General features: G+C 43.4%; 1 protein-coding gene across 3 annotated transcripts in view; it reads left to right on the forward strand.

The window, feature by feature from the left end:
• Positions 1 to 6,831: 6,831 nt before the first annotated feature.
• CDK12 (cyclin dependent kinase 12) overlaps positions 6,832 to 24,868 on the forward strand; it is an 83,663-nt gene continuing 65,626 nt past the window's right edge. For 2 of the 3 annotated variants that reach the window (XR_012898075.2, XM_006126218.5), the window contains exons 1-4: positions 6,833 to 8,503; positions 15,373 to 16,257; positions 22,095 to 22,271; positions 24,697 to 24,836. Coding sequence is in view for 2 of the 3 variants with exons in the window: in XM_006126218.5 (XP_006126280.3) it covers positions 7,440 to 8,503; positions 15,373 to 16,257; positions 22,095 to 22,271; positions 24,697 to 24,836 (2,266 nt within the window). In the remaining variant the exon portion in view is untranslated. Of the gene's footprint in view, positions 8,504 to 15,372; positions 16,258 to 22,094; positions 22,272 to 24,696; positions 24,837 to 24,868 lie in introns of all 3 variants that reach the window. The other variant, XM_006126219.5, reaches the window with a different exon arrangement.

Below are 24,868 nucleotides of genomic sequence, written 5' to 3' on the forward strand. Positions count from 1 at the left end.
GTATATATTAAATCCTTACACCTATCAGTCCCACCTTGCATTTTACTAGGACACTCTTGAGTATGTCCCCCAGACCTAAAGAAGAGTTGTATACATTCAAACAACTGTCTCTTTCACCAACAGAAGCTGGTCCAACAGAAGATGTATCTAATATTTAATGTATTGCAGGTGAGGTAATATCTGATCCATAACTTCTGCTACAGGGATTGTTAGACAAAAAAATTAGGCCATACATTAATGGTTACAGTTCTAAACATACCTGAAGTGAGCTTTTCAATTTACTATAGATTTTAAATTTTTTCTCCCCAAAGAAGTTGTAGTTAATAAGCACCTTTACAATTAACAAAAATCCATGTAAAACAACATCTATTTTCAGAACATATTAAGTATTTTTACATTCTTTTTATCCAGTAGTTATTTTTGCTCCTTTTCTTTGAGTTACATCTTCTGCAGTTGAAGATTTCTTGACCTTTGCAACAGATTGCTTTTAACAGAAGGCCTCAAAGCACTTTACAGGCATTTAAGAATAAAGAGGTCATCACTAGCACTCTAATGGGGGTAACAATACAAGAAAAAAATCCCAAGCACAGGGCATTCTACTGGAGGAAGATAAAGGGTCTAGTTCTTAGTAGGCAGTCCCAGTCAGGCCTAAATGCACAGCTCCAGCTCCCTGTAGCTTAAACAGAAAGATTCCCTTTTGCAGAATTCAAGACTAATGCCTGTTTCATTCCTATAGTTTCACAAATAACATTTTCTTCTTGGGAAAGCCTGCCTAACCATTTTTTCCTCCTCCCCAACTCCAGAAGCACAACCTCTCTACACTAAACACACCTAGCCTGCTTTTGTACCTTCCCTTTTTCTGGCCTTGACTGCCAGTTAATAAGCCACAGCTGAAGACCCTCTTCCTGAGTGGTAGCTCAGGCAATTTTTATGAATGGAGTAGACTCTTTCTTTCCCCAAGGAAACCATGTATCCCCATTCAATGGCTAATCGTGCAGATGTAACTCACACACCTAGTGGGTGTAGTTCACTGTCCCAGTAGTGGCACTTAGACCACTTACAGAGAGATGTAAGAATGCGTGAGCTCTACAGCCCCAACTAAAAGCCACCTACCTTTATAGCTCAGGCTGTAGAAGCTCCTACACCAGCGGTTCTTAACCTGGGGTGCATGCATCCCCTGGGGGTGCAAAATACCTTTTTGGGGGGTGCGAGACATGCCAGATTTTTATGATATATCATGTTTAAAGAATTGACCTACTTCAATGATTTTTAATAAGGGGTATGAGAACATATTTTGAGAACCAAAGAGGTGCAGGCTGCAGTAAGGTTAAGAACCACTGTCCTACACTAAAACAAAATACAAGTCTATGTATTTTGTTTCAGCTACACCAGACTAACATGGCTACATTTCTATCACTGTCCTACACTAAGCACTAGAGGGCCTAGGTTCAAATCTACCCTGTGGCAGTTGCACAAGATACATATGACTAGGGTTACCAGGTAGATTCCCCCTCCCCCCCCAAAATACCAGACACACTTGATCGTGGGCAGGGGAGGTGGGGCAGGCTGGGAGGAAGGGGGGCGGGAAGCAGAGCTGGGAGGAGGATTGGGGGCCAGGGGGATGGAAAAGGAGGGAGGGGGGACGGGAAGCAGAACTGGGGGGGATCGGGGGCTGCGGGGGCTGGATGGGAGGATGGGCGGCCAGAGGAGGGGGAGGAGCAAAGCTGGCAGGGGGGTGCAGCCACTGGCTGCAGCTGCAGTCCAACAGTCTGCACTCCCGGCAGGCACTCCCTCTATTTTCTAGTAGAAGCCGGGTGGGGGCAGGGGGAGTGGCTGGGAGCTGTTCCCCCGTCGGGCTTCTGCATGCAACCAGAAGCTCCCAGCTGGGAGGCTGGACCGCAAATGGCGCTGGGAGCCTCTAGTTGTGCACAGAAGCCAGCAGGGGGAGCGGCTGGGAGTCCGGGCCACTGCCCCTGCCCCGCCCCACCTGGCTTTTGCACACAACCACAGGGCTCCCAGCGCCAATCGCGGCCCCGCCTCCCAGTCGCTCCCCCGCCCCCGCCAGGCTTCCGTCCAGTGCCCAGCTGAAAAATCAGAAAATACTGGACATTACACATTTCCAGTATTTTCTGAATTTTTCTACCGGACAGAGGGCGCAAATACCGGACTGTCCGGTAGAAAACCGGACACTTGGCAACCCTACAATGACTTATCATCACATACACGCCTGGACTTAGGGCAAAGTGAGCAAGGAGGCTGCATTGGGCCCTGTGCCGTTAAGTCCCTGCACTGCCTGGCACCCTCCTACTTGCTTGCTTCCCTTGCTGGGAGTTGCCTGGCCATGTGGTGCAGCTAACCACAACATGCTGCCTTGGGCTCTGCAAACTCATTGGCTGGGCCTGATCACATGTCCAAGTGAGGTAGTGAATACAAATACATGAATATGTAACAAAAAAAGTAAGGGAAATTTGTCCCAATAAAGCAGTAGATTTGCTGATTTACTACATATCCGAGGCTATGTCTACACTCGCGGCGTCTTGCGCCAGAAATATGCAAATGAGGGTAAGCATGGACTATTGCAGAGCCTCATTTGCATACCTAATGAGCCGCTATTTTAGCAGAAGAGGCTCTTGTGCCAGAAGGAGCTGTCTACACTGCTCCTTCTTGTGCAACAAAAACCCTCTTGAGCAATGCCGTTACGCCGATTACTTTTCAGGAAGAACGGCATTGCGCAAGAGGGTTTTTCTTAGCCAGATTCTGTCTCTTTTCTGTTTGGTTTGGTGAGAAGCAATCCCATTCCAGGCATATCCTATTTTCCTGGCACAACCAAACCTTTATGTTCCTTTAAACTCTCTTGGGCTATGTCTACACTCGCAGCTTCTTAGCCAGAATCTGGCTAAGAAAAACCCTCTTGCGCAATGCCGTTCTTCCTGAAAAGTAATCAGCATAACGGCACTGTGCAAGAGGGTTTGTGTTGCGCAAGAAGGAGCAGTGTAGACAGCTCCTTCCGGCGCAAGAGCCTCTTCTGCAAAAATGGCGGCTCATTAGGTATGCGAATGAGGCTCGGCGATATTCCACGCTTAGCCTCATTTGCATATTTCTGGCGCAAGAAGCCGTGAGTGTAAACGTAGCCCAAGAGAGTTTAAAGGAACATAAAGGTTTGGTTATGCCAGGAAAATAGGATATGCCTGGAATGGGATTGCTTCTCACCAAACCAAACAGAAAAGAGACAGAATCACCAGGCAGATGAAAGCAGCTGGCGAGGGGTGTGCCCCCCTCATATGAGACTGCCACAGCCCTGAGGCGCCCACCCCCACAGGGCCTTGTTAGGGAGGGCTCAAACTCCCCTCTCCCAATTTGTACAGGACACTGTTGGCTGTTCCCCTTTGTCAGGGAGTGACAGGGAAGTGCACAGTTTGCTGCTTTCCTCACTATGCCTGGAGAGCACAGGGGACAGATGAACCTGCACCAGTCCCATCTATACCCCTCCCCCAGCTGTGCCCGCTGGAATTCCAGTGGACATGGAGAGGTACTTCTCATGTGGCCCCAATCTGTTGTGGTGAGAGAGAGCTGGGGTTGTCCTCTCTCCCCAGGGCAGCCTGCAAACTGAACCCCTCATCCCTAGCCCCACCCCCAAAACAATGATTCAGATGAAGCATGCACATTTTCATTAAACAAAAACATAAATTAAGGAGCTGAGCAATGCTGGGTAAATCTTCTATTGCAATATAAATGGGGAGAAATGCTACCTAGAACTATAATGGTTGTCATTTTTTTTAAACAAAACAATCATTCTGAAATTCATGAGAGGTGTGGAGATGCAACTTGTATCCTTCCGCTCCAGAAAGCACTAAAGGAGAGTTTCCTTCAGCTGTTAGCAGTATAGGGCCTCTGATGTACAGTTCTGATTCCTTACAGTAGGAAAACTGTGTTAAATACTTCTGTGTGCCAATCAGCTCATTACAATTTCTTAATCAATCACAGAACTCCCTGTGAAACAAACACACATTATAGGAAATCAAATCAGGGTGCAAGGTCATCTGTTTACCACTTTTTTACTGAGACCCTGATTCTGCAATGAGCTCCAAGTGGTAGGAGCCCCAAAAAGGAAGATAGAAGATGACTTGATTGTGGTTTTGAAATAAAGATTTCCAACGATAAAGGGTTTTTAATCTAACAGACAAAAAGATCCAAAGGTTAGAAATGTAAGCTAGACAAAATCAAATGGAAGATTACAAGCATATTTGTTAATAACGTGTGGGTTGAAAAGGTCGGGAGTATTAACAGTTGGAACAGCTTGCTGAGGGGAGTAATGGATTCTCCATCTCTTGGAATGTTTACATCAAGATTGGATGTCTCGCTAGAAGATATACTCTACTTCAGTCAGAAATTATTGGGCTTGATATAGTAATTCCTGGCTGAGTGTAATTCTGTGGCCTGTGTTAAGTAGGAAAGCAAACAAGATGATCACAATAATCCTTTCTGGCCTTAAAATGGTAAAGTTAATGGAGCTCTGTGTGGGCTTAAGTTGCTTTCCATACTGAGCTCATTGCAGAATTGTGGCCTTTAGCAGCAGGAGGTGGATGCAAAAGCAGCCATAAACCACAAAATATTTGTATTTCTTTTGCCATCCTTGAAGACTGTGAACTGAAGTGACCATGATACAAACCTACATCTGTCTTCTGCTGTGACTGTTTGAACCTTACAGTTTTCAATACATTTAATGATGCATTACTGGGGCCACTACTATATCATTCATAGCAATCCTTCATGTATGGCTCTCAAATCTCAAAATCCAGTCCTTTTTACTGTTGTCTCTTTTTCAAATAAGATAGGGATGGAAACTTCAAGAGAGTATTTTTTTTTTGTCAGATGGAGGGGAGGGAGTTTTTACTTGCTTATTCTATTTGATTTAACATTTTAAAACAGGCATTTTTAGGCCCTTACTATACTATTCACTATCTGTCCAATCTGGACGCCTTCACCCAAGCTTTTGCTCAGTCCTTACTCAGATAAAATATCCACTGAAGTGAGTCAAAGTAATTGTGAGGTCATATCTTTTAGGACACCAACTTCTGTAGGTAAAAGAGACAAGCTTTTAAACAAGAGCTCTTCTTATCTTGAAAGCTTGTCTCTCTCCCCGACAGAACTTCATCCGATAACATATATTATCTCACACACCTTGGCTACGTCTACGCTAGCGCGTTCTCGCACAAAAACTCTTTTGCGCAAGAGTTCTTCTGCAAAAACTCTTCCAGAAGAGAGCGTCTACACTGGCATGTGCTTTTGCGCAAGAGCATCCATGCCAGTGTAGACAGTCTCTTGCGCAAGAAAGCTCTGATGGCCATTTTAACCATAGGGCTTTCTTGCACAAGAAATTCATGTTGCCTGTCTACACTGGCCTCTTCTGGAAGAGCTCTTTTGCAAGAGGGCTTATTCCTGAGCGGGAGTGTCAGAGTTCTAGTGCAAGAACACTTGATTTTATACATTAGAACGTCAGTTTACTTGCACAAGAACACAAGGCCAGTGTAGACAGGCAGCAAGTTTTTGCGCAAGAGCGGCCACTTTTGCGCGAGATCGTGCCAATGTAGACACAGCCCTTTTGTGCAAAAAATATGCAAATGACGCAAAGCGTGGAATATCGCTGCGCCTCATTTGCATAATTAATTAGGCTCCGTTTTTGCGCAAAAAAACCCTCTTGTACAAGAGCCATTCTTACTTGAAGAAACAGGAAGGACGGCTCTTGCGCAAGAAGGTTTTTTTGGGCAAAAGACATAGCCCTTGTCTCCCTAATATCCTAGGTCTGCAACTACACCACCTGCTTTAAAGTGAGTGACAATTGAAGCAATGGCAGGACAAACTTTTAGACATTGCTGCTGATTTTGGGTGCTTCATTTTCTGGGTGGAGTCAGGTGAGGTAAGTAAATAAAGTGAGCGACAATTTGAGCAATGGTAATTGGTAAGTAAATAAAAGTTGGGGGGGAGGAGAGGAGATGAGAATCATAAGACTGGGACAAACTTAAAAAACAAGGAATAGTCTATCTGCAGCACCTTAAAGACTAACAAAACATGTAGATGAAACAAAAAACAGGACTATGTAGCACTTTAAAGACTAACAAGATGATTTATTAGGTGATGAGCTTTCGTGGGCCAGACCCACTTCCTCAGATCAAATAGTAGATCTGATTTGATCTGTGGAAGTGGGTCTGGCCCACGAAAGCTCATCACCTAATAAATCATCTTGTTAGTCTTTGAAGTGCATGAGCTTTTGTCGGTACAACCCATTTCTTCAGATGAACGGAGTTAGGACTCCTGGGTTCTGTTTTGGCCATGGAACAGGAGCAGGGTCTAGTGTTTAGAACAGGAGAGTGTGGGTTATACACCTGGCTTCTCTATGAAACTGAGCCTAGAGAGGCACCAACCCTCACCCCCACCCCCATGTCACTGCCTTGAGGGCACTGCTGGCTGCTTCACATGTTTTGTGGGGCCTATTGCATGGCACTCAGGCTCTCTTTGAAGCTGGGAAGGGGCCCTGAGGCTCCTCCACACAAGTATCTGGGGCAGGGGCTTGGTGATTTGACCACACTCTGCATCTCAATAAAGTTTTGCAGGGGAAGAAAGTATGTGGGGGAGGGGGAAAGGAGGCGCTGTCCGCACAGTGCGGCTCAATAAAGTTTTGTTGAAAAGAGCCGTTGCCTTGGGCTTGCTTGTTTCTCTGGCCGCGTTACCAGGTGGCTCAATAAAGTTTTGTTGAGCAGCCCCGCGCGGAGCTCTCGCGAGGCTGGCGCGGGCCCGGCCGGAGCGTCTCGCGGCCTTTGCCTCGGGGAGAGAGGGAGGGGGAAGCTCTCGGCCGTCACGCGAGAGCGTCGCGAGAGTTGGCGGCTGCCCCCTTGGAAGCGGGGCCGTTTCGCTTTGGGAAGTGAGAGGGGAGGCGGCCCCGGGCGCGGGGCGGACAAAGGGGGCGCGAGCCGGGCACCCGCCGCGCCGCGGCTGAGGGGGCGGGAGCCGGGGACTCTCCGCGGAGGGAGGCGCTGAGGGAGCCGGGCCTAGGGATCTACCCAGGGGGCCCCTGCCCGGGGGACCCTCTGCCCAGGCCCAGGGGCCCGCTCCAGGCCCCAGCCACCCCCCTTCCCCAGACCCCCCCCTTGGGTCTTTCCAGGCCCTTTAATTGCCTGCCCAGGGGCCCTGTGAGGTCAAGTCCCCCTCCCCCACCCCAGGGGCCTGATCCAAAGGGCTGCACCCCATGAAGGAGGGAGGGAGTTAGAACCAGGGAGGCAAGGCGCAGGGGGGGGGGAGAAGTGGTTGTGAATGGTGGGAGGAGAAAGGCAGGCCACGGAAAGAGGCCTGTAGCTGGGGGAGGGGTGTCGGTGCCTGGGGTTTAAAGTTTGGGGGCTTTGGAGGATTCCCCCCTCCCCTCTTCCAAGCACAGTGGAGAAGGAATGCCAAATCCAGAGAGACATGGGGGCAAGAAGGATGGAGGAGGAGGGGGGTCGTTGCAGCAGCAGACATCCAGCAGTGGCAGTTCGAACAGCAAGGAGAGGCACCGGCTGGTCTCCAGACACAAGAGGCACAGGTCCAAGCACTCTAAAGATTCGCCGCTGGTGGCTCAAGAGACGGCGGCGCCGCTGGGTGCGATGATCAAGCCACTGGTGGAATATGATGACATCAGCTCCGACTCGGACACCTTCTCCGATGATGTGGCCCTCAAGTTGGAAAGGAGGGAGAATGATGAGAGGAAGGGGAGCTCAGACAGGAGTGACAGGTTGCACAAGCACCGGCACCACCAGCACAAGCGTGTTCGGGAGCTGAACAGGAGTAAGCAGGTGGAAAAAGAGAAGAAGTTGGAAAAGACTCAGGAGGTGTCCATCAGGTCAGGATCCATCAAGGACCGAGTGTCCGGGACCTCCAAAAGACTCAATGAGGAGAATGAAGAACACTTTAAATCACAGCCATCAAGAAGCAGCAACAAGGACTCCAGGTCAGCCAAAGCACACAAGGAGAAGTCCAGAAAAGAGCGGGAGCTGAAGTCTGGGCACAAAGACCGCAGTAAAAGCCATCGAAAAAGGGACATTGTGAAAAGCTACAAAAGCACTGACAGTCCAAAACGGAAATCCCGGAGTCCTCACAGGAAATGGGCTGACAGCCCCAAACAGGATGACAGCCCTTCTGGAGCATCTTACACCCAAGAATACGATCTTAGCCCTCCACGGTCTCATACATCCAGCAACTATGACTCATACAAGAAGAGCCCAGGTGGCTCATCACGCAGGCAGTCAGTCAGCCCACCCTACAAGGAACCCGTAGCATACCAGTCCAACACTCGATCTCCTAGTCCTTATGGTCGAAGACAGAGGTCCATCAGCCCGTACAACAGGAGACGCTCATCCAGTTATGAGAGGGGAAGTGGGTCGTACAGCGGAAGGTCACCCAGCCCGTACAGCCGAAGGCGCTCAAGCAGTCCTTTTGTTGCCAAGCGGTCCGTGAGCCGAAGTCCAGTAGCCAGGTGTGTGATCTCTCTGTTTTTTGTGTGTTGGGAGGGAGATTGGATGGCTTTGGAGGGGTGATTGATTGACCCTCTAGATCAGTGTTTCTCAACCAGTGGTATGAGTACCCTTACGGGTATTTGAGAGAAGTCTGGGGAGGTTACGTCAACACAACTGAAATTTGGAGAAAACTGAATTTTTTTTAAGTTTTACAGCGCTTTATTATTTGTACTTTTTACACCCAAAAATTTCACTGCATGCCCAGCTATGATTAAGTTGTTTAACCAAATACGCTGCAATGGTAGAAACAATTTGTGTGTGTCTGAAAACTGTAGGTCCTGGGGGTCATTATAATTTTTTTTAAAAAGGAGGTACTTTATTAAAAAAAAAAAAAAGGTTGAGAAACATTGCTCAAGATCACATGTTCAGTTCTGACCTAGGTAATTAGTGTGCACTTATTATTGCCAAGGGCTCCTCACTGCTCCATGGGGCTCGTTACCGATCCCTTTGGATAGATGTCCACTTCTTAAAACCACCAGAGGCCAAGACTGAATGAGCCAGTAGGATTGAGTTACACTTGCCTCTAGCTGTGGGCCTTGCAGAACAGTCATGAAGTGTTGTGCGGAAGTTTGCACTTGGTGAGAGTGTTCTGTGGAAAACTTTTAAAATTTCTAGTGCTGAAAATCCAACATCTTTTGCTACCACTAAGTATTTTTAAAAGTTCTCTCATTCTGGAAACTTTGATCCAAATTCTAGGAAAGAGATTATAGTTTTCAGAAGGCTTGTTTAATTCAGCGCATATCTCACTCTGAACTGATTAATTTTTTTCTTTCCTTTCCTCATCATTAGAGTTGTCCATATTTAAGTTGCTTCTTTATAGTTTAACTTGCTTTTCTCAAGCTAAGTGTTCTGCTCAGTTATAGATCATTTGCTTCCATTCGTTTTAAATAGTCCCTTGGCATTCTAGAAGGTCAATTAGGTAACTTTTTTTTAGTTTGGAACACGGATTTTTTTTCTTTTTATGCTCCAGTAACTTTGACACGCACACAGACACACACACATTTTGTTTGAAATTAGTAATAGTGTTGCATTTTGTTTCAATTTTATAGTAATGAAGAGTGTTTTGAGTACAGATTGGTAGATAGCCTAATATGGATTATTTTTCAATCTAGAATTTTTGTCTCAGTGAGCCTCCAGTTCTAGGCATGCGTGTAGTGGAACTGGCTATAGATTTATCATAATTCAGAAAAGAACTTCTACGTGAAATAAGTTCTTATGATAAACTAGCAAAACAATATGTACAATGTTAGTTGTGTTGCTTCCCAGGATTCCATTGGTGAACGAGATTGGGTCTGCACATCTTTACCTGTGTGATTTGAACTTCTCATTTGGGTAGTCCCATTAAATTTAGTGCTTTGGAATTGAGCCCTAAAACAACATCCATTGCTCTTCACATATAAGGTTTTCCAGTGAAAATCAGGACTAGTATAGACTAAAAATCCTGTCTTTGTCTGAACTGCAAATAGCTATCTCAATGTAAAATCCTAGTAGTGATAAGGCATCTGTAAATTTTGCCTCAAGTTAGCTCATTGGAGTCACCCCTGTTCTCCCCCATCTTTAGTTTATTTTGATAAACTATATCGAAGTAAAAGCTTCCTGTCCATTAATTTTGAAATATGATCTAGTGGAGCTGTGTACATGTAAAACCCAAATCTTTTTGGGAAATGAAAACCTTGTTTTCACAGGTCACGTGCTTTTACATCTCTAGAAAAATCCTGAGTGGCAGATGCCTTGTATATCTTTTCTGGCTGTGCTATGTAGCCTCTGGTAAGGGTGTATAGCTACTCTTCTTTAACCAGCAAAAGGGTTGCTGTTGAATTGGAGGGTGACAGTAGGGATGTGAACGACTAGTCAACTATCCTATAAGCAAATGCTTATCCGATAGTCGACAGGCTAGTCGACTAGTCACTTCCCCCCTCCCCTCTTGCTGCCTCTATCAGAAAGAGGCAGCGGGGGAGAGGGGGAATAGAGGAGGAGGTGGTTCCAAGTGGTCGCGCCGTGTGGAGCCTGGGGTCAGCTGGGAACTCTCCCGCTGACCCTGGACTTCATATAGCACTGCTGATTTGAAACACTGTGGAGCCTGATGTTGGGCTCTCTTTGGTGTTTCAAAGCAGCAGCGCCACATGGAGCTGAGGGTCAGCTTTGAAATGCCACAGGGAGCGTGAGGCCAGTTGGGGGACTGCTATAATTTAAAGGCAGAAGTGCCTTTATCAACTTTATTGAATAGTTGATGCAATTTGCTTCGACTATTCGATTGGCCAAATAATTGAAATTTTACATCCCTTGGTAACAGAGGAAGCAACACTAAAGTGCTGTGTTTTCCTTCCTCTTCCCCCCCAACACATCTCAAAAAAAGCAATATTTGATTTGGTCTGTAAAATGATAGTTGCTCTTGTGAAAAATCACTTTTTCCAAAGCTGGTCTTATGGAAGCAGCTTTGAATGTGCTTCCATGAACTTGCATAGCCATGTGAGAGCGTTTTCAAGGATACCTTTGTGGTACAGCACTTAGCTAGTTAATCAAACAACAACAAAAAATTCCAAAGGTCATTACTCATTTACACTATGTATTTGAATTCTTTGAATCTAGGATTAAATTGATAACCCACCACAGTCCCCCCCCTTCTCATAAAGTTGGTCTACACTTTTTGTACAACCCACTGTTTAATCAAAACTCAGTTTCACTGTGCAACACAAAACAAAAAATAAGGGGTCAATTGTATTTGCAAGATGTCTTCAGAAAATGGCCACCCTAATGTACAATATTACCCTTCCACAGGCAAAGGGAAGTTTTCAGATCTTTCTTTTATTTCTAAATGTTAAGCAAACTTAAAAATAAGAACTTCTGTATGTTGTTGGTCACTGAACCTGCATTCAATGAGGAAAGTTCAGTGTAAATTACTCAAGGGGATGAATGAGTCTTTCCTGTGGCACTGATGTTTTTTCATTGGCAGAGGGTAAAATACTTCCTAGTGATTCTTTTAAACTCCCACCCCTTCCCAAAAAGCAGTCTGAAAAGGAAAATGGTGAATACATCTATTTCTCTATAGTCACGGTTGGCCTTTATAGCCAGGGCTCAACAAACCACGGGCGAGTAGATTTCAGCCAGTCGTTCAGAGTGCCCCATTCACCGGCGCTTCGCACATGCGCAGTGCCGGTCTGGCGCATGCACAGTACGGGGCTGGCAAGTGACTCTCGCTGGGGTTTGTCAAACCCTATTTATAGCAGTTGTAATAACTATACCATTGCAGTTATAGCCAGGAGAAAGAATTCGGGTTAACACCCCCTGCACGCTCACGCGTGCGCGCACACACACACACACACACACACACACACACTTGCTGAATGTGGGCTTATACACTACTATGAGATTAGTTTCTGGATTTGTATGTGCACCATAGTCACTGGTGTGCAGCACAGAATCACAATATGGGGTTACCAAATGTCTGTGAAACTGGATTTAGAGGGTTTAATTTGAGGTAGTTTCTTAAGTTGTTAAAATAAGAAATCAGGAGTCAAGGCAGCTAGGTTCTAGTTCAGGGATGGACAAGATATGGCCCACAGGCCGAATCTGGCCCAACAAACTGTTTGTTTGGCCTGCCCTGCTATGGCTCCACATCCAGGCCAATTGAGGCCTGGGGACAGGAGAGCACCTGAAGTCTTCTCCCTCCCGCCAGGGGCTTGCAGCACCAGAGGGAACCATTTGCTGTTCAAAATCTCTGACATTTCCTGTGGGCACCATGTGCCCCTGGCAGGGCCAAGGTAGACCCCCTGCGGTTCCTTGCCCCATGGGGGAGAGTGTAAAGTCTCCTCCCTGGGTATGTGGGGCCTAAAGGGAACTGCCCCTGCCTGAGGCCCCGCCCCTTCCACCAGAGGCTCTACCCCTTTGGGGCCTGACCCATGAACATTTGTGAAGTGGCCCCCCTACAAAAATTATTGTCCACCCCTATTCTAGTCCCAGCTTTGCCACTAACTTTCATTTCACTGTTATACTTGTGATTTGCCACATACCCTCACTTGTGAGATAGCAAGCCTAAAAACACTAAGCCTCTGAGTGCTTCACATGACAGGCTTTCTGGAAGTGTCCAGTTCTGGGCGCTCTCATGTCTTCTTCAGCATTCATCATTGGTTGAGGGGAAACTGTTGCTAACATCTCTTAGCAATATCCAGTTTCATAATGCAGATAGGGCTAGAGATTTCTCCGAGTCTTTCCTCCAAAGATACCTTTCTTTGGTACAGCTCTGTTTGTATCAGGGAAATGAATCTCCTGCCATTGTATTTGGGTTTTCTGTAGTGAGCCATTCTCTTGCATTGATACCTTATCTTAATCCACTAGTCTGATGGCTAGCTTTTTACATGTCCTGTTTCCTCCATTAGAAATGTAGGAATTTTTAAACCATACCGCTATAACTGGAAAGAAAAGTTTGAGAGTCTATAAAGCTGAGAAGTACCTAAAAAGTTGACTGGGTGACAGACACCTTGTGGACCCTCTTTGGGTCTCTTAAGGGTACATTTAAGTACTTTTTAAGTACTATAAACTGGGTAATATGCAGTGCAGTGCGATTTCAAAGGTGATATGTGAGGGCAAATGTCGTTAACCTCTTGGCTAGAGATAAAGTTACTCGAGGATTACTCTAGACAGGGTAAATGCCTTACAGAACTTGAAAACATATTTCAAGGCAGACATCAATGACAAAAACTGTTATTGCCTAGTGAAGAGCAGGTTTCCAGATCAATGCTAGGAATCAGTTGTAGCTGGATTTGGTGCTGTTTAGGTGTCAAAATTAAGTGTTCTCTGTTTGCAGCTAACCATGTCATACAAGTTCTGTTAGGAATGTTGTCCTCAGCAAAGTCTGCAAGTGTGACCTCTTCGTGCAGTGTAAGCATGCTGCTAGCTATTTCAGCTCCTGACAGTTTTGCAGTGGGATGTGGAAAGTGAACTATTATCCAAATGGCAAATTCTGCCTGTGTGTGTGACAGTTAAACTGATTAGCCAGAGTCCCCTGAAGAGGACGGGCCAGCTTGAGGTATATTGTCAACTTCTGTTTAAACACAATTTCTATGAACATTGAAAACAGACTCTGAAATAGGTCTGACTTTTTTATATACTTATTGCTGTTTATATTTATATTTATATATAATATATATATATATATATATTACACACACACACACACTTAGTCACAGTGAAATAAGCCATTTTTATACTTTAGCTTATTTTTAAAGCAGGTATGTCATCAGATAGTTCTTTAATATAATTTGAACGGGATAAGATAATTGTCGTTTTAATCTCTTATACTGCATTTCAATTATAGTTGAAAAATCTGCTAACAGCTGCCACATTAAACACAGTTGCTCTGGCATGTTTCCTGAGCAGTGCGGAAAAAGGAATTTCTCTTAGTATGATCTAAAATCATGCTATATTTTGTACTGTGGTCAGGGAAGTCTATGAATAGACCATATAATAAAAATCATTTGTGAGCATGCTTTGAACAACAGCATTGGTAGAACCTTAGTTTTTATTATTTAGTAACATGTGGCTTCCAAATCCATTAGGGTACATCTACACAGCAGGGCTAAAGTCAAATTAAGCTAGGCAACTTCAGCTACTTCAATTGCGTAGCTTAAGTCGAAATAGCTTAACTCGGCTTTAGGCACTGTCTGCACAGCAGGAAGTCGAAGGAAGAACACTCTTCCTTCAACTTCCCTTACTTTTCGTAAAATGAGGGTTACAGGAGTGGGAGTAAGAAGTCCTCCAGCTCGACATTATTATGAAATAAAGGCTTGTAGAGTAAGTGTATTCTTTGCTATTTTGGAATAATGTCAGTTATTCTGAAATAACGCGCTATGTAGATATGCCCTTAGAGTCCACCGTACACACATTACTCCTCTTGAGAGAACACAGTCCCATGAGCTGCAAAATCCCAGTCTTCCTTGAAGAAGAGAAAATGTTCACTGGTCTGAATTTAAAATATCAGTTTTCTGGCTTTTTTCAGTCTTTCTAGTGACTCTTCATCCTTAATAACCTCTGAATTCATAGGCATTGCAGACTTTTGCCTAATCCAAGCTCATCCTCTGTTCACTTTATGTACTTTTAAAGGAAGACATTTTTCTTCTTATTTGTGGCTCACACAACAGTGCAGATTTCCAAATTCATTTAATATCTCTGCTAATGTAATACATTGTAGCCAAATGTGAGATGCATCCCATTTAGAGCATCACTGAACATGTCTAAGGATGAAAGTCCCAAATTGTCTTTCTGACTTGCAATGTGCAAATGCATTTATGGTAAGAGTAAAACCTCTACTTGAAGTGAAGACATTCTGTGGAGGAAAGTGGCATTCGCTAGGAGAATGCTTTACTGTTACACCATTTATTAATGCCACAGGGTTGTGCAAAACATTCTCACAAGCAGTACTCATGTCTTATCACTGTATCTTCTCTCCTGCTCTGCTGTCCTGAAAGATTCCTAAACTGTCAGCTTATCCTCTCAACTAAAATCCTCAGTCAAGCACTGTGCATCTGTTCTCCTCTTTAACTTGAAGTTTGGTCTAACCTTCATCCTTCAATTCTGTTATTTTAATTATTGATGATTTGTAAACAGCAAGACCGTGGAAGCTCATTAAGTGTTGGATTATTTTCAAGTGTCATCAAACTGATGCTATTAATTTAAGTCTCCTCAGACAATCTTTGGGTATGTTCTGAAGTGTAGTTGACAATTTATGAATGTTCTTGTCTTTAAAGAGAGTTATAGCTTTTGTTAATTTCAGTGTCTAACAAAGTATAGGTCAGTCTACATCTCAGTTTTCTGCTTCCTGCTCTTTCCATAGGAAGTCTGTGAAGTCCCGAAGTCGAAGTCCTGTATATTCAAGACATTCATCATCTCACAGTAAAAAGCAGAGGTCCGGTTCACGTAGTCGCCATTCCAGTATATCACCTGCTAGGCTACCATTGAACTCCAGCCTGGGAGCAGAACTTAGCAGGAAGAAGAAGGAGAGAGCTGCAGCGGCGGCGGCGGCAGCAAAGATGGATGGGAAGGAGGCAAAGAACTCGCCTGTCTTTCTGTCTGTAAAAGAGAACAGCTCGTCCGAGGTGAAGGAGGCAGGAATAGAGTCTAAAAAGGTACCCAAAGTCATTAAATCGGAAAAATCAGCCTCTGATACGGAACTGGTTAATTTAATACACATGAATGCAGAGACTAAAACATCTCTGGAGCCGATTAAAACCAAGACAGAAGAGAATTCTGAGAAGAAGCATGCAGCCCCAGTTAAAGACTCAAAAACGATGGGAACAAAAGAATCAAAGTCTGTAGTAGTGAAAGAGGAGATTGCAACTCCAAAAGAGACAGAGCCAACAGAGAAGGAGAACCCACCCCCACTGCCCTCTATAAAATCACCTCCTCCCCCTCTACCAACAGCAACACCACCACCCCAGATTGCTCCATTGCCGCCTTTGCCTCCATCACCAGCTGTTCCACCTCTACCACTTGCCCAACTGACTTCTGTTCAGGTCCCTACTTCCATCCCAGCCTCTTTGCCATCTTCTTCCCATTCAAGAACATCTGCTTTGTCCACTCAGGCAAACTCTCAGCCCTCTGTCCAGGTCTCTACAAAACTACAAGTGTCTGTGACTGCTGCTATCCCACACCTGAAGACTTCAACGCTGCCTCCACTTCCACTCCCACCTGTCCTACTTGGGGAAGATGACTTGGATAGGTAAGATCACATGGAAAACTTGGGTTCTGCTTGGGTTGGAAAACATTTACAAACACTAACAGAGACAAGATTTTATTTTTTTAATCTTGCTGACTCTTTCCTTACCCTGCACATGTTTCCTAGAAGATATCTAGTTTTGTACTTGATTCCTGTGCCATTCTACTGAAAACACCGCTCATGACCAAATGCCCTCTGACATTGTTATTTGTGAGGTTATAGACTTGTCAGTCTCTCCATCCAGAATACCTCTTTTGAGGGACTTATAATTCAGTGCTGATACTGACACACAATCTCAGTGAGGAAGAGAAGTTTAGAGGCTTTCATCAAGCCAATCTGATTACGGATCCAGTAGTCCTCTTGTCTGAAATCTGCTCTGCATGGAAGTACCTCTGTTAATTTTAATGGGGCTTCACATAGAGAAGAGATCCAGGTGTATGCAGCAACTTGCAAGAGTAGATCCTGAGTTACTAAAAAAAATGAAATGCCCCAAAAAGCTGTGTTAAAGTAACACTAAAGAGCAAGTCATCTGAGAGAGAGAGCAGAAAGCAATGTTGCACTTAGAGCGAGTTGTTGGGACATGAAGGCCTTATCTACCTGAACAAAATTTCAGTGCTTTAACCTACATTGGGTTTTTAAATAATTGTTAATTGGCTTATGCTAAAATAAAAGTGGCGCATGAGAGCCAAATATTTAGTTTAAGAGCTAAATATTTTAGTTTATTATAAACCCAGTTTAAACTGAAATAAATCTGTTGGCACAAGGGTTCAAATCAGTCTGACTAAGCTGCTTTAAAATTGCACCTGGTGCAATTTTGTCCTATAGACAGGAAAGAAAAGAATGTCAGAAGTTAAGTAGCAGATTTGGGAGGAAGGTTGTTAGGAGTAAGCAAATAATGCATATTTCAGTACTTTTGATGGTTGCATCTATATGTAATACTCTGGAGGTTTAATATGGAACATGTTCTTTATCTGTGCCATATGCTGCTGTTATATAGTTTTAATGTGGAAGAGGGTAACTCTTTACCTGTCTATCATTAAAGGCTTTTGTTTACATAGGGATGCTCAGGAAGTTAATCCAAATTAACTTCGAAGTAGATTACTTAAACCATATTAAACCCATGTGTGGATACTCTTATTCAGAATAAATGTGACTTCAATTTTGATTGTGTAACTCACAGGTTTAATGCAGCTTAACCAATCCACTTGAATTTCACACCTTAAATTAATTCTAATTGATTCTCCTGAGACTTCCTTTGTAGATGAGCCCTATGCAGAACATCAAGACTTAGTCCTTTCCCAAGTGAGTTGTAATGTTGTCTGCTACATGAATAATTTCTAGATCTAACTAGATTTAACTAATCCCCTAGATGATTTGAAACACACACTTTTTATGATAATCGAAGAAGGAATGGGCAAAGGAAATAGAATCAATTGAAAAAAGATTAAAAACTTTTTTGTTGTTGCACTATACTGAAGTTTTGGCATCTGATGAAATATTAGGTCCTCACTATTTTTTACTTGACTAATTTGCTCACCAAAACCCTTGCTTTCTCTTTGCTTCTCAGTAAAGAGGTACTGAGATGTGTTAATATAAGATTTAATTACTCTTGCATAATGTAAAAAAACCCAACAATTTCCAAGCATGCTCTGAAATATTATTACCACTTCTTATGTGAGCAAAGTTTATCATTGCGCAAAAGCCTGCGGAGCGTCCACACCTCAAATGAGCTCTTGCGCAATTAAATGGGCAGTTAAACGGCAGAGCAGAGCGCTTTTTCCACCATAGGTAAACCTCCTTTTCTGAAGCATAACTGCTATTAGCGCTACAGCTATTGCTCAAGAAGGCAAGAGTGGACGCTCGAGAGGAGTGCAAGAAACCCCTATGGGATAAAGCACATCAGAGCTTTCTTGTGCAAGAGCGTCCATGCAGTGTGGACACTCTCTTGCGCAAAAGCACATGGCTTTTGCGATGTGCTTTGAGGTGTGGATGTGCTCTTATGCAAGAAGTTTTTGTGCAAAAACTCTTGCGCAAAAGGCTTCTTGCGCAAGAAGCATGTAGTGTAGACTTAGCCTTACTGTTCTCATTGGCTCTTTCAGACATTAGTATTAGCAAGGTATTGTTGTAATTGAGATCATTACAATACATTATAAAATGACCTGTGAATCCTTATGTTGTCTTTCACAAACAGCACTTGATTTAGTGTTGTTCAGTTTGTTTCTGTTCAGCTTTTTAGGGAGCAGTGAGAGTAGAAAGATTAGCCTTAACATGGTACCTAGATAAGTTCTCGCATTGGAAAAGCACACACTAAACATAATGCTGTGGTTGCAAAGATGGTATAATTGATTCAGCTCTGCTGTTGTTAAAACAGCCGTATTAAGCATCACAAACTTTACCATAAAGACTCATACCTCTGTGTGGTTGCGATGAAAGTACTAATATTGTACCTGTTCCCAGATGAGTGGCTGAGTAGACTTTTTCAACTTTTAACTTGGAACTTTGTCAGTTTCTTCCTTTGATCTATAACGTACTTGCAGATTATATTTCCACCCAAATATTGGCAAGCAAGTTCTCAGCCAGTCCATTGAAACAAGGAGACAAGCAAACAAAGTCACTTAATTAGGTTTAGCAGGTGTTAGTTGCAAATAACACATTAACCATGTACAGTACATTGTTTTCAATCACTTAAAAGTATTTGTTGCTTGTGAACCAAACATTTCTTTATTCTGTTTCTAATGTGGAAAAAACATGCCCTTCTTGATTTCTAAGACTATGGTAAGTAGTGATGTTAAATATCGGGTAATCACATGAAATTTTTGCAGTTACACGACTATTCAGTAGTCCCTGGGGGTGGGGCTGGCATGGGGAGCTGGTCCGCGACTCTGATACAGATACAGAGGCAACAACGCAGAGTGGTAGCAGCTCCTGTCTATGGTGGGGTCTGAGCTCCCCACAGACTCTGTCTGCAGGGACCTCAGCCCCCAACAGACAGAGGCTGCTTTGCAGCAGCCTCCTCTGCCTGTCCTTGTCCCCTGCTGCTGCCTCTGATAAAAGGGGGGGACAACATAGAGCCAGCACTGGCTCCTGCTCAGCCCCTTCCCTCCCTGTTGTCTCTGATACAGAGGCAGCAAGGCCGGGGGAAATGCATGTAGTCAAGAAGATTAACCAGTAAGCCTAGGCTTATCGGTTAATAGTATAGTTGACTACACATTGACATCCCTAATGGCAAGCATGAAGTTTAGAATCCCATTTGAATTGGCCAAGTACAAACTGCAGCTCAGTTGAGTAAATACAGATTCTTGTATTTCTCTTCATGCTTGTGTAACACTAAAAGACTTGTGATGTATCATTCCAAAGGATTCACCTTTGGGCTCAGGTGCACCATGGAGTGTTTCATCCTTTAGGGAGGGCCTGAGGAGGGAGTGAAAATGAAGGTTTAGAATGGAATAGTTCCATCATTTTAGGCATGTGATGGCTGATGTCACACCAAGTCTCATAGCTTGAATTCCTCAGGATCTCTGGCGGTAATGACTGTCCCCAAAATAGCTAAGAGATGTGCCAATTACTGTTGTTTAAAGTGGCTACAACTGTTCTGCTGTTATGGGATTTTGTTTCCTTAGTTTTTTGAATTGATGAGGTTTTGCTTTCTTGAAGCTTTGCAATTCACCTTTCAGGTTTTCCAGTCCATCTGTGTGCAGTGCTCTTATGCTTAGGCAATCCAGATTTTTTTTAGATTTAATTTTTAAAAAAAGAATGTCATGCATATAGTCTGAGTGCCCTGACCATAGCTAAATTTAAAATAGCCACCCAGCAGCATTCAAATTAACTCCAGCTAGCCAGCAGCCTTAAGTCATCTAACGAACGTTACAATTTACATAAGTTAGCAGATAACAGTAGAACCCCCCCCCCCGAAAAGCCTCTCTACTCCAGACGCTACCTAGCAACACATCTCCATCCTTCCCCCAAAACCCTGTCTGTCAAATACTTTTGGAGGAGTATCAAATTCAGGCTTTTTTGGATGAAGGTGTGTGGCGCGTGTTAAAACACTGCATAATGTTACAGATCTGGATCAAATTCACTGCTAGCAAAAGTGGTTCATACTCTTATCCTGGTGGTAAATGGCATACGCAGGGTGACGAATCTAGGCACTAAATCCAAATGAATAACTTTTAAATATTCCTCAAATATCTTGCTTAAAACATATGATAAAGCTGGTGAAATAATTCGACCAAGTCTGTCAGACATGGTACTTGAGTTAGGGACCTTTGACCTACATTTAGAGAATGTCTACACTGCAGCTAGGAACATGCTTGGGCTAGAGCACTGAAAATAGCAGGATAGCACAGGCAGCAGCTTGTGTTGGCTGCCCAAGCACAAACCTGCTCAACCCCCCCCCCCCCCCCCCGGAAATGTTCGTATTCCCTCGGCTAATCCAAGCTGCTACTCAGGCTACCCCTGTTTCACTTGCTATTTTTAGACTGACAGATTCAAATCCCATTTTGGGGCCTTTTCTTGTGAGTCTTAACACTGAGGTTCTTTGCATTCATTAAGAGTGACCAATATAGGGGCCATCCTGCTCTTCTAAGTCAACAGCAGTGCTTTGGGTGGCAAGAGCAGGCCCACAGATCTTTCTGTGGTGTCGGTTGTTACTTACACGGATTATAAGGACCATAGTGATGCACATAATGAAAGTTTTCCTCCGGTACTCTTGAGTATTGGGGCTTTTCTGGTTAGTTCCTCAAACCTGTGTGGTGACCTCAGTAACAATGAAAAGACCATTTTCCTCCCCACTCCTTTAAAGAGCATCAGACCTCAGTAATTCCAAAGGGGAAAGTACTTCTCTCAAAACCTCCTTCCATGTTTTGCCTCTGTATTCATTTGTGAAATACACTGTATTTTACCATAGGTTTCAGCTAGTTTGGGAAGTGGCTAGTGAATAAGGTAACTTTCCTAATTTTGTATTCTCATCACTTCAGTTATGTTGGCTTCTTTGTCCTGAGGGAGCAGAGTTTTAGACCTGCTGATGTTGATAAGCATCAACACCGCTCCCCCCAATAAGTTGCCCTAAGAGTGACCCAAGAAAGACTGTCAGTATTTCAGTAGACAGCTTTTCCTTTTCCTGGGAAGGGTGCTGTCTTGTACAGGGTAAGTATTATGAATAATGTGATTTGCCTACTGCCATTCAACTTGGATTTTAATTCCCAGTTTATGCAGCTTCAGGAATTCTCCCTAACCTTCCCCTTCCTCCCGCCCATCCCTTGATTCTGGATGTCAGTCTCCCCAGTCTTCTGCTAGTTAAAGACAACACTGCAACCGTTGGTGCCATAATAAAAGAAGAAATGAACTGTCAATCTATCTGCAATATGCAAAGTTACTATTGCCCCACTTCTGTCTTTGCTAATGAGTTACAAGCAGTGTATGGAGAGATGGTTAATTTTGCTTGTATGTAGTAGGATTGCAATGGCCATTAATAGGTCAGAACATGCCTTTAAACCTGTTTTATTGAGTGGGCAGGAGATAGGAAGTAGGGATCAGTAAATGGATAACAGGTTATATCCCAAATTTGTTAGTGTGTGTGTATATATGACATTAAGAATTTTTATTCCACTATCATGAGAGATTTTAGTTGCAAAGAGCTGTGTGGTCTTTTGAGGCTGGACTGTGGCTTTTAATTTAGTATTTTTCAACTTTGAGTGTCTAGAGCTAGACTCCTAAATCCATGTTTAGTCCCCTAATTTCAGGCACTCAAGTCTGACTCTTTTGACCTATGATCCTCTTTATTTGAAATGACATTTGAAGTCTGACCACATTGTATTAACTTGTAATTTTCCGGGATTTAGTCCAAAGGAGATTCTTCCTCCAAAACTTGTGAAGAAAGAGAGAGAGCAGAGACCACGACACTTGCTCATGGACCTCCCGCTCCCTCCAGAGCTTCCTGGAGGGGATCCATCTCCCCCAGAGTCTCCAGAACCAAAGGCAGCCACGCCACCTCAGCAACCATTCAAAAAGAGACCAAAGTAAGTGCACAGTAAACTGTGTCGTCTTATGGTGGTGATCTTTTGTTTATATGGTACCTCTCATCCAAAGGATCCCAAAGTGTTTTAGAATGTAGCTATAAATCGGACATGGAAACTGCTTTCCCTGCTACAAAAATGCACCCCGTCAAGGTTAAATCTGCAATAGTATTAGCAGTTCGCTGGAACCTTGCAAGTTGCTTTTAGGGTGAGAAAAAAAATTCCAAATGTATCTGATGAATCCGCAGAAAGAAATGTAAATAGGCACAATGCAATTTTCCCATTTGGAGTCTAGCCAGGACACTGCTATTGGCTCCACAAAAAGTATTAGTGGATTTTTAATAACTACACACATTCACGATCTCAGTTTTATATTTCTTCAAGGCATGTTCTATTTTACAGAACAACTAACCTCTCTCCTGGACAACCAATCAGTTTTCCTAGAGACCATTTGACTTCAAAAATTGTTTAAAAGAAACAAAGCCCCTGTTATACTGACTTCCTTTTATTCTTTCCATCCACTCCTTTGGGTTTCTGGTTCACGTTTTACAGGGTTATGGCTGTCTGTGAGTCTTAATATGGGTGTTTGTCCAGGAAGGAGAATGGAGTCCTTTCTCCATCCTTTTGAATATTAACTAACTAGAAGTGGCTACAGTGATGGGAAAAAGAGCAGGTGAAATGTATGTTTGCATCACCCACCAAATAGAGCTTGTAATTCAAACTTTATTTCATCAAGGTTCTGACAGATCCCATTGTTCTATAATCTATCAAATGATCCTTCCTATTGGGTGAATTACTGGCGTGTTTCATGTTCGCCTTAAACCTAGTCTACCTTGAAAATTCCTATCAACTCTCATTGCCTTGAAAAAAAATATTGTGGCTGAGTTTAGAAAAGATCTCTCATTTGGATGCCAAACAGCTTTATGTAGAATCTTCTGTGTTTCTAGGAAACAGTTGTTTATGAAAGGGGCTACATACTTCACCAGTGTTGTGGGGAAAGGTATTTTCCACTCCGTGGGCATACTTGACTTTCTTTAATGCTAATGAGAAGTGTGCATTCATCAAATGAGTAAACTCATTTGTACAATTAGGAGTGTCGTCTGTCTTTTTTTTCCTTTCACGAGGCATTGTGCTACATTGTGCCCTAAATAATCATCAAATATCCTATGTCTATGCAGAAGTTTTCCAAATACTTACCAAATCTAAAATCATTAAAGAGTTATGTTACAGTAAAGAGAGCTGATCCAAACCACACTCATGTTAAGATTTTTGGCAGGATTCCATGCATCATTCTCTGCTGATAAGTCTGGACAGATCCATTTTTTTTTGAGCTACAGGCTAACCGGAGAATGGTGAGAGATACTGAGAACCAGAGTTCCCTGTAAGCTGTGTACTTGGGTAACCACCCAGGAGAAATTCAAATGCTGCCCAGCTGATTAGCAGAGCACCCTCTGCCAGCAGCATGTGTTTCTCCTGGTGGTGCACATCTGTACATGGCTCAGTGCAAATAACAAAATTTATTCCACACGTGAATGGAAAAAACTAGAGGGAATGTTGCTGAAAACCTTTTTGTACTGTGTTTTGGTATATCATAACCCTTCATCCCTGTTTTAGATAATTGTATATGGGAAAATAAAGGGGTAACATTGAATGGAGTTTGGTTTATGCTTTTTGGCCTCGAACAACTGTTAAGTCTGTGCTTTAAATGTAGGAATCTGATAAAGCATAACACTGTGATGACGGGCATAGAGAAATGTTCCATTTGACTATTCTACTATATAGTTCACTAAAGGCTACTGAAGTAAACATTTACAAATTAACACTGAATGAAAGTCTTGAAAATGACCGTGGAAACTAGCCTGTTCTAGGGCTCTTCTTAGGGCAGGTTGAAACAATGACGACAGCTGTTGCCATTTTAAATTGAAGATGGCATTTGTTGCTTGGATAGTTAAAGTTTATTGTGGATTTTTTCCTGTTCTTAGTATGATGTATAAATATTGTTGGGTGGGGTGGGTAAATATAAATGTGTATCTGGTGATGTCCCCTGTACCAAGTAAAGAAAATTGACCTCCATCTAGCGCAGTATTTCTCAATGACCAGTCTGTAGACTGGTGCCAGTCCTGAAATGTGCTTGACACAGCAAGCCAGTCCCTGGTATGGGAAAGGTTGAAAAATACTGATCTAGCGCACTGCATAACATTTCTAACTCTGCACTCAGACTAAGGAATGTGATGGAATTCCTTTGCATGTTGAGGATTACTATCTAGATTTAAGATATACCATAGTCCGCGGACCAATCCTGTGTAATTAGCTGGATAGCTTAAACGACCAAATTGCTCTCCAGTCTATTAATTTTTAGGATTTAAATTTTAAACACTCATTAAATCAATTATGGTCAAGTCTTATTGTCTACTCTTCACTTTTACAGAATCTGTTGTCCTCGTTATGGTGAGAGGAGACAGACAGAAAGCGACTGGGGAAAGCGCTGCGTGGATAAATTTGATATCATTGGGATTATTGGAGAGGGAACATATGGGCAAGTGTACAAAGCCAAGGACAAGGATACAGGTAAAGATTAGATATAGTCTTAGTCTGAGGCC

This window comes from Pelodiscus sinensis, chromosome 29, assembly GCF_052426305.1.
Source record: "Pelodiscus sinensis isolate ZL-2025 chromosome 29, ASM5242630v1, whole genome shotgun sequence".
Lineage (NCBI taxonomy): Eukaryota > Metazoa > Chordata > Testudines > Trionychidae > Pelodiscus > Pelodiscus sinensis.